This window comes from Pollicipes pollicipes, unplaced genomic scaffold (assembly GCF_011947565.3).
Source record: "Pollicipes pollicipes isolate AB1234 unplaced genomic scaffold, Ppol_2.1 Scaffold_4295;HRSCAF=5057_pilon_pilon_pilon, whole genome shotgun sequence".
NCBI lineage: Eukaryota > Metazoa > Arthropoda > Thecostraca > Pollicipedomorpha > Pollicipedidae > Pollicipes > Pollicipes pollicipes.
Window position 1 is genome coordinate 18,095,848 of NW_023596461.1, and position 9,705 is coordinate 18,105,552.

At 53.3% G+C, this 9,705-nt stretch overlaps 1 protein-coding gene and 1 pseudogene across 1 annotated transcript; one reads left to right on the top strand and one right to left on the bottom strand.

Annotated features, from left to right (window-relative positions):
- LOC119097248 (mitochondrial chaperone BCS1-like) overlaps positions 1 to 3,044 on the top strand; it is a 3,597-nt pseudogene extending 553 nt beyond the window's left edge.
- On the bottom strand, positions 2,681 to 8,973 carry LOC119097249 (dynein regulatory complex protein 9-like). Its single transcript, XM_037220298.1, has 10 exons — positions 8,929 to 8,973; positions 6,996 to 7,127; positions 6,609 to 6,721; positions 5,700 to 5,814; positions 5,192 to 5,299; positions 4,677 to 4,793; positions 4,103 to 4,309; positions 3,488 to 3,583; positions 2,881 to 3,118; positions 2,681 to 2,697 (listed from the first exon to the last, which is right to left on the bottom strand). The coding sequence occupies exons 1-10, from the start codon at positions 8,971 to 8,973 to the stop codon at positions 2,681 to 2,683; spliced, it is 1,188 nt and encodes a 395-aa protein (XP_037076193.1).
- Positions 8,974 to 9,705: the final 732 nt, after the last annotated feature.

Sequence of the window (9,705 nt, forward strand, 5' to 3'; positions counted from 1 at the left end):
AGGTGTTAACAGCATTTAACAAATAGATTAGTGTGATGCATTGCAGCCAAGATATTGGTTATTTCTACATAACCTCAATATCTCAGTTATATAAGTGCATTGATAAATGTGCCATTTCCTTTAGGTATCCACTGTTGTGTAACCTGTTAACTTGCATTAATCATTTCTAGGCCCAAGTATTGCCTTCAACAAAGCACACATTATGTTGAAAACCATCATTCGAATTGGCCAAGGCTTCCTTAGCTAGGGTCTGGAGACCCTCTGCAGACCATGAAAGCAGCAAGCTCCCATGAAATGAATGATACCTCACCTGTCACCTGCAGCACGTCAGATGGCTCTGCGTGAGAACCAGGGCAAGACACTGATGTACACGGCAGCAGGCTCCGAGTGGCGCCAGTTCGGGCACCCGCGGCGACGGCGGCCTATCGACTCGGTCGTGCTCGATGAAAACGTCGCCGAGCGAATCTTGGCCGACGTGAACGAGTTTCGACATAATCCGGCTTGGTACCAGGACAGAGGTGCGTATTGTGTAGAACACAAGTGCAGTTTGGTGCAAAAGCAAAAGTGGGTATTACTGCCACCCCAGCCTAGTACCAGGAAAGAGGTGAGTGTAAAAGTCAGCCGTCTTGGTACCAGTACTGAGGTGGGCACGCTAGTCGGCCTGGCCTGCTACCAGAAAATAGGTGGGTTCAGAATCCACTCTGGCTCCGTCTGTTGCAGCGTTAAAGACGCGTCGATGCTCAGGATGTCTAGGTGATCGTTTTGCATTTACCCAATGCTTTCCTCGATCAGTCACAAGAAATGTAGCCATCATATGTATGCTAGATCTTCCTTGCGTCCTTTGTGCTGAGCTGTATCCAACACCAGCCATTGTGCTGGGCTGACCCCATGTTCCCTGTAACGTCGGCCAGGCGGCCAGGCACTCGCATCCCTTCATCGGACACCCGTGACCCGAGGCTGACTTCCCCTATTAGGCATCCCGTACCGGCGCGGCTACCTGTTGCACGGCCCCGCCCGGCTGCGGCAAGTCGTCCTTCATCACGGCGCTGGCCGGCGAGCTCGGCTTCAGCATCTGCGTCCTGAACCTGTCGGAGCGCGGCCTCAGCGACGACCGGCTGCACACCTGCTGGCCGTGGCACCGACCGAGAGCATCGTGCTGCTGGAGGACGTAGACGCGGCGTTCGTCAGCCGCGAGGACACGGCGCAGTGTGAGACGCCGGCGCACGGCGTGCTGGCGCGGGACGGTAGAGCCGGCCGTTTGAGCGGCTCCGGCGGGTGGCGAGGGACGGCCCCGACGCGGGCAATCAGAGAGGGCGAAGGAACAACGGACAGGACACCGCACGCGTGGCTGTTAAGATGGGCTGCTGGTTAAGGGCGGGCAGAGCAAAGAGTGTCGGACACGGACCCACCTGGCGGCATGGACAGCAAACCGGATCTGATCGTCAACCGCACCAAGTTGTCCTGGAGATAGGCTTGCATTTAGCGTTAATGCCCCGAGGCTTAGAACGGGGTCTTTGTCTGCAGTATTCGCCCACAACTGAGCAGGATATGGGCAATGGCAAATGTTAGCACTAATATGGCTCAGTGAGCGGCATGCCCTTGACGGGAAAATATGCTGCGTGAGCTGTGAGCTCCGCCAGCTAACTCAGTGGGGTGTTCGCTTCAGACCCGCGCGGCTTACGAGGGCCTGTCGCGGGTCACGTTCAGCGGCCTGCTGAACTGCCTGGACGGCGTGGCTTCAACAGAGGCCAGGATCGTGTTCATGACCACCAATTACCTGGACAGGTGAGCTGGTGATGAATCTTTGTTCTTGATAGTGCTGTGTGTGTGTGTGTGTGTGTGTGTGTGGTGTGTGTGTGTGTGTGTGTGTGTGTGTGTGTGGTGTGTGTGTGTGTGTGTGGTGTGCGTGCGTGCGTGCGTGCGTGCGTGCGTGCGTGCGTGCGTGCGTGCGTGCGTGCGTGCGTATGCATCTGCGTGTGCGTCTGCGTGTGCGTGTGCGTGTATGTGTACGTGAGTGTTTTTGTGTGTGCGTGCGTTGCGTGCGTGCGTATTTATATTTATATTATTGTGTGTTGTGCGTGTAGGCTTTAAGAAAGTGTCAATTGGCTTCAAATGTCTTTTCAAAATATCATCTTTTATCTCTCTTGGGGAGATAAGCATTTGTCTCACGCAGGAAATGATCCATTCCGCGCTGCTTACTACGTGACCGCACCGAGATAGCTTTCTGCCCCTGTTCGCCGACCTCATGCTCGACCCTCCCGCTCTCCCATCTCCCCTTCCCGTCCGCAGACTGGACCCGGCCCTGATCCGGCCCGGCCGCGTCGACGTCAAGGAGCACGTGGGTCACGTGACGCCCCACCAGCTGCGCCGGCTCTTCCTGCGCTTTCTACCCGGGCGAGACGGCGCCCGCGGAGCGATTCGTGGCAGCCGCCGGCCAGCTGGGCCGGCCGCTCAGCGCCGCCGCCGTCCAGGGGCACTTCATGCTGCACAAGATGGACCCCGAGCGGGCGGCGCTCTCCGCCGACCGGCTGGGCGCCTCCTGACCCTGCGGCCGACCGGCGGGGTGAGCCGGCAGCGCCGACCGCGCGGCGAGACAGCGTGTAGCGAGAGGACGTCGCGTGGACGAAGGCCTCGCCTTGGCTGATGTGCAGTGACAGTGCCTGCCGTATGGTATGCCAGTTCACTGGCTGTTACGCGCTGCGGGATGTATGAGTGTGCAAACGAGGTGTACGCGATATTATTTATTGTGGGCTTATGCAACTGTCACGCAAAAAGGAGTGCATGAACATCTCATGTCCTCGAGAATATACTACAAGCAAACCATGACCGATTACTTTTTCTTCTTGTTTTTGTTTTTGGGTTTTGGGCTCGCTGCCGCACCTTTTCCAGCCTTTTTGGCCTTCTTTGCTGCCCGTCTCAACTTCCTGAGCTTCTTTTTTAGCTTTTTTCGCTCCTTATAACCCTTCCAGTAGGATTGGATGACGATGGCTGCGGCCTCCCTACGCTCCTCTTCCTTGATCCGCTCCTCCTCCAGCCGCAGCTCCTCGTCGTCCTCAGCTATAACTCGCGTATAGTTTGCGTATTTCTCCTTCACGTCACACAGCGCCTGGAAGTTTTGCTGGCCGCACCACCGCAGGAAACGTGACAGTCAGGTTGCGGCATTTGCGGCACACCATTACAGGATGAGCATTTTAAGGTCACCTGTGCATTCATGGCTGCATTCAAATCCTGCCATTTCATAAGCCGTACGGCCATCAAGGCCAAGCAAAACGTGATGGCCGAGAAGTTCATATCTAGCGTTCGTGAACAAGATTTCCAGACATCGGCCGTCATCTGGCTCTCAATCAATGTTGTGAAAAGTACGCTAACGTAATGCAACAATGCCGCATCGATGAGCTTATTTAGTGAACAAAGAAATTGTGTTATCTGGAGAAGTCTTTCAATATCTACAAACGTGAAACATTCCCTTTGGTTGCAGGCAGCTCACCTGTTTTTGATATTTGAGGCTGCTGAGCTCGCGTTCCTTGGTGTCGGTATCGACGTCAAACTTGGTCAGCCTCTTGTCGAGCATATCGTCCAGCTCCTGGGTCGCAAGTTACCAAACGTTATTCACGCGATGCCCCATCACAATACTATTATCTTAGTGCCGGTTAGCAATCTGACGCCTCCCGGATCCTCTCGTACTTCCAGAAGTATATGTTGTGCGTCCAACTGCACGCTTTTGCCTCGTCCATTCCGATTATCCATGATGCCGCGACTGTGGTGCCCGCCCGTTTCCCTTGTCGGTATGCGATGATTTACCTCCTGGTAGCTTTACATCCTTTCAGCCGCCAATCCTGCAACCCCCAAACGACAGTCACCCACCACCTGACTGGTCTCACTCCCAGCAAATACCTGGCAAGTCCGTGCTACGGTCACCACGTGGTGGCTTCTACCCTCACCCACCACCATCCGTGCCACAGCCACCACCTGGTGTCTCCCACCCTCACCCACTACCTGACTGCTCCCGCGCCCAGTAACTACCTGGCAAATCTTGCAACAGTCACCACCTGGTGTGCCCCACCCCCACCCACCATCTGGCGGTTGCCCGGCCCCTCCTCACATCCAGGGCGTCCCGCAGGTGGCTCTCAATTTCGGTGTTGACCCTCGTCTCGTAGTCGCACTCCACGCGCGCGCCTTCAGCCTGGTTGCGTTTCAGCAAGCGCTTCTGCTCTGTCTGACCCTCGTTCGAGGCGAGCCGCGCCCGCGACGATGCCGCCGTGTAGCGCACCTCCATGCCGGTGCGGGCGAGCACCTCCTGCAGCTCGTCCTGGGAGGCGATATCGGTCTCACGAGGGGTCACTGGGGTGACACGGGGGCTGATATCCTGCGGGCTGCCCTCTGGCGTCCCAGGGGCGCGAATCGGTCCCGCGAGTGGTCACTGGAGTGACAGGGGCTGACGTCCTGCGGGATGCCCTGTGGCGCGGGCTGCCAAGAAACACGCCGCATTAGAAAACTTTGACGATCGTAAACAACACGGCTGGATCATGGAGTAAGAAATAATTGCGATTAGAGCGGGATGATGGTGCTAGAAATGTTCCCATAGTTTGTTGCTCAGCATGTGACCGTTTTGAACGTCGAGCTCATCCTTTACTGTTGGCCGACAGCGTTTTCCGCGAGCACTGCCCTACACTCACCCGCAGCTCATATATTCGGTTGTCGCGATCCGTTATCTCCTTTGTCATGGATACTTTCAACTCTCTTATCTCTTCCTGCAGCGCGGTAATGCTCTTGGAGTTCGCGATGGCATCTTCCTGAGGGTGACCAACGCCAACGTAAGCATGCTGTTCTGCACGACGGAATCTAGGTTATGCGTATTGCCGCATTAATTTGGGGAGGATTTGACAGGATGTTATGCTGGCTAGATTTCTATGTTGATATTCATCACACAAGGAATAAATTTAAGAAGGAGTGTAACCTCAACGCCTCCGTGCCTCAACAGAAAATGACCTTAAAATTTCGGAAACCTTAGTCTCTTTACCCAAGTCAGTGCCGAAATTACATTTCGGTTTAACGACCCTAATAATCTACCCAATCTTTGCATTCCATACCAGCACCCTGCCCTTTCGCGGGCACATACTTGAAGCTGGTAAACTTTCGCGCATCACTACGGTCAATACTGCATCATCTCCCCTGCAGCCCTCCCCCTGACCTCGATGACGACGAACTCCTGTCTGCGGGCGCCCTCGGCCTCCACCGTCTCCAGGAGGGGCAGGTGCGAGCTCTCTCGGCGCAACGCCTTCATCACGCGCTCGATCGCCTGCGGGCACGACACGGGGGCTCGGCGGTCACGTGACACTAGGTGTGCTGCGTGCACCTCTGCACTGTGGCTGTTGGCGTCAGGCGTGCGGCGGTGGTGTGACGTCATAAGCGCAGCAAAGTACGTGACGTTACCCAAATGCCCGTGAAATCTTCGGAAACATGACGCGTTAAGACGTACAATGCTACCAACGTTTTAAATGCACTTTGGTATCGTCCCATACGGTTTAAGACATTTATGACATCGTTATTTACAGTAGTTAGTTGCCTGCGCTCTGGTCGTGTTTCAGCGTCCCCGCTGCGTTCGGAGAGATGGGCATCGCCATTTCATCGGCCGTCTGCTCGATCAATGAACAACTTATGACAGACATAATTGTTCACCAGTGCTGGCTTCAGCTGACCTTGCTGAGGTAGGCCCTATCGGCCTGTATTTTCATCAGATGAGGGCTGGCTGGCACCATGTTCTCGCCATGTGTGCCGCGTATTTTGAGGGGCTCGTCCTCCTGCCTCCGAAATCTGGCCGGATGCAGGGTGATCGGTTACGAGCAGCGTCATGCAGTGGCCCCGAGGTGCGAGCCCTGCTGGCCGCACGCTCAGCTGACCAGTTGGAACGGCACTGTTCTCAGATATTCGACAACGTGCTCCGCTGTCCAATGAGCTCAGACATCCCACCAGGTTCAATGGGACCATGCGGCTGAACGCGCCGTTCATCCGCATCAGGTATACACACTCAGTTCGACAATGTCTTCCTCTACGACCGGAATGATGCAGAAAGCAATGCGTTGGTCCCCATGGGTGGAGTCCAACCCGATGGCTCGGTTCATTAGAGCGCCTGCCTTCCGATTCACCCACCCGTGGCGGGGTGGGTTCGAGTCGCTGCAGACGCTCGCTATTCGCCCTTGACAGGCATGGCCTGCGGCGGGTGCAGCGACCACGATAATACTCAGATGACGTCAGAGGGCAGGACGGACCGTGCCGACCGCTGCGGTTTGTTAAGCCTTCGCCACCAAATTCTGCCGTTGACATGGAATTGCGCGATGGGGTGGTGGGGTAGGGGTAGCTCACACAAAAAGCACTGTTAAGCGTGAGCTCTGATCCCAGAAATCCATCCATTCAAAAGGTTCGGATACAATCTTTCATAAAAAGGGATGAGTCCTGCAGGTGGCTTTGGTAAAGATATGGTGCTGAGATGTCGAAAGTTCAATGCTTTAAGATCCCGTTTGACGTATGCTATGAGCAAGCTATGCCGCATTTAGGCATAGCCCAGCTTAGATCGGTGAACTCCGTCTATGCCAGCGGCTTCACATTACCTTTGACGCAGCGTCTCCGTCTCATCGACATGGTCCTTGATGTATGGCGCGGCGATTACCTTCCCCAGCACCTCGAGCTGCCCACTGTACTCATCGAACAGGGCGTAGATCACCTGAAATGAGGGGACGCATTTGAGATGAGGAGCTGCACGATGAGGTGCGCGGTGTTCGCTGCGTTGTGTCCGCTTGGACTTTTTTGGTCTCTTTGGTCTCCACTTGGTCTCTTTCACTCATTTTATGGTCCGATTCATGGATTTGTGTCCATGTTTGTCGTCACTGTCCCGCAAACATGAGCCTGTGTTGTAGTTTGAACGGTTGGGAGCAAAGGTGTAAGATGTGAATTTATACCGTCTTACAGCATTTCCGTCAGCCGTAGGTCTCGCTCACCTGTGCATCAACTTCCGATACCATATTATTCTCTACCAGCTGCGGATCATCCTTTTCGTCGTACTCATCTCCGGAAGGGGCGATCGACAGGTTCCTCGACCAAGACGCCTGGCCACCCTGGGTACTGGGAACCTGTTGGCAGAAAGGTTAGCTCGATGGGGGCCCAATGCGTGTCAACATTCTCGCACTGTTTGATACTCATGCGCACACGCACACACGCACACACGCACACACGCACACACACACACACACACACACACACACACACACGCACCCAAACACACACACACACACACACACACACACACACACACACACACACACACACACACACACACACACACACACACACACACACACACACACACACACACATGCTTGTAAGACCTAGCTTAGTGAATCCGGCCGGCGTGTGACCAGACACCATCCTGGCGGGCCCGAGAAAAATGTCAAGGTACGTTTACGAGGACGGTGAAAATATACTATAGGGGGTTTCTGAGGGTGGCCAGTGCAATGGCGTCATCTATATTTGCCTCCAACGATGTTTACATTCTGCGTGTAAGCACCAGCTTGCCGTGTCCGGCGCCCCGCTGGGTGGGCAACAAAGTGGCAGACAGGTGGGCGGAACCCGAAGAGGGGACGAATTGAATGGGTACCATTTCAGAACAGAAGCGGCTCCACGTGCCGCTGGAGGCTAAAAACATCCGCATGGAGGGAAGCGATAATTGAGTAACACGCCACGCCGGCGGTGGTCAGGAGGGTGGGTGTCATCAAGGGTAGGGGACGGAGGCAAGCGATCGGCAGACAATTGTGGCATTCCGAGGCGGTTTGCCAGTGGAGGGGGAATGGTGAACAAGGTGCAGCGGATCGTTCGGGCTTCCAGCCGTTGTCACTCAAATAGCGCAGGGTTATCTTCAATCATAAATTTGTTACATGAGCTTAGCGTTGCACTAGCTCTCAATGTTACCAAGCCGTCATATAAACTGCAAATGCATTGTCATCGTTTAAATGTACATCGGCTGGACTGTAACAAGTTAAAAAAATGTTGGCGCACAACGCTGATGCCATGCGAGTTTACATGCAGTTTTAATTTAAGCATGTTTGAATGCAATATCCTCGTTTTCGATGAGCAAGTGAACGGTGCGTTTGTTACATTTGCACATGTGATGCAAGCGCAGAACCGGAACCAGCATATCTCCCAAAGGAGGAATCTCCTGCAAGATACTAGGGAAAGATCAAGGAAGTGAATATTGACTGGATATTTTGGCAATAAGGACAGATAAATATTTGACACGAACTGTACGTTGTAGGCCATGCGTTCCGAATTGGGGAGGGAGTTTTCTCCAGAGAGGAGTATACTAGAGTCTCTGGAGGCATTTGGATGTATCCAATGGTCTCTGAGTCAAGAAAGACGGCCGTCCAGGTAACACCAACAGGTCGGCACTGACTGAAAAGTGATGTTGCCTTATGCATAGCCATGCACCACACGCAGTAAAACGCAATGATATGACGTAATAGCTTAACCCAGGGACACTTTACCGCTCACATTAAGTTTTCACGCACAAGCGATGCATCTGGAGTGGTTTACTCCGTGACCTTATTTGTGCCACCCGAATGCAATCGATGTGGAACACTCCTTTTGATCAATCAGCCCTTGATATGATTCGTTTCACCATGTCCCTTTTTTACATAGATATCGTCAGAGACCTAATTTCGTATGCAATTTTTATCTGCTCCAAAACTAGGAAAACCGGTAACAAACCCATCATCTCTCACCAGGCCTATGGAAACAGCCGATGAAATTGCTGTTTCAGTAGTTTGGTTTTGTTACGTACGATTTCCCCATTTCACGGCTTCTAATGTAGTCTCTAATGCGGAGTTTGGTTTACGTTTAACGCGACCAATATCTAAGCTTCGTGCTAAGCCCACTGACACTGCTCGGAGAGTTGTAACCGGTCTCGCTGATTTTCTTGGGCATTGCGATACCTGAACACAGAGTTGTGACAAAATGGGGTGTTTTGTTATGGACAGCCAAGGTTTTAAGCCGCGTGTGGAACAGATCATAAGAATACACGGGCATCGTAATTGGTCTGACACACTTGAAACACACCAAACCGAAAGTTTTCTTATAAAAATTGCTTGGGTGTTCCTGTCGTCGCGTCTATCGTCGATGCCGGATATCGCTGTTAACGGCCGTAACGTCACGCAACTTCACAAATACAAAACTGCTAACATTTAGACGTACGAGTAGTCGGTGGCAGGCGAAAACACGACGGCATCAGTAACGTCTTGAAACACCTTGTTTGGCTTGACACGCACAGCCTTATCAAGTATTGTAGAATATATGTCATTCACGCAACTGTGACCGCAGGTGGAGGTGTCAGGTGACCGCAGATCGCCGACACTGTCGGCAACGCAGCACAACGCCAGTGCGAGACCCGAGATGTCATCTGACACGTTTTACCGAGAGTGTGTACGGATAAGGACCGTTACCACCTTTGCCAGCGTGGAATGCAGGAGCACGATCGGCTTGCATTTATTGTAATCCTGCGTAACTTCACATACCGGTGGAAGAGAGACCTAGTGCGTGTGAAATTTGCAGCCGGTGATTCGTGTTGTGTGTGAGCATATTGCTGAGTTTTATCACGTACGCAACGGCTACAATATTTTATCTTGCCGATATCTTTTAATATCACGACTTACGGCACTG

Bases quoted from the DNA above. Each gene is read 5' to 3' on its own strand.
- LOC119097249 (XM_037220298.1), bottom strand. From the start codon at position 8,973: ATGCCCAAGAAAATCAGCGAGACCGGTTACAACTCTCCGAGCAGT. The intron at 5,815-6,608 runs GTAATGTGAAGC...GCATCCGGCCAG, and splicing joins ACGGAGACGCTGCGTCAAAG to ATTTCGGAGGCAGGAGGACG. The intron at 5,300-5,699 runs GTCAGCTGAAGC...TCGTGCCCGCAG, and splicing joins ATAGGGCCTACCTCAGCAAG to GCGATCGAGCGCGTGATGAA.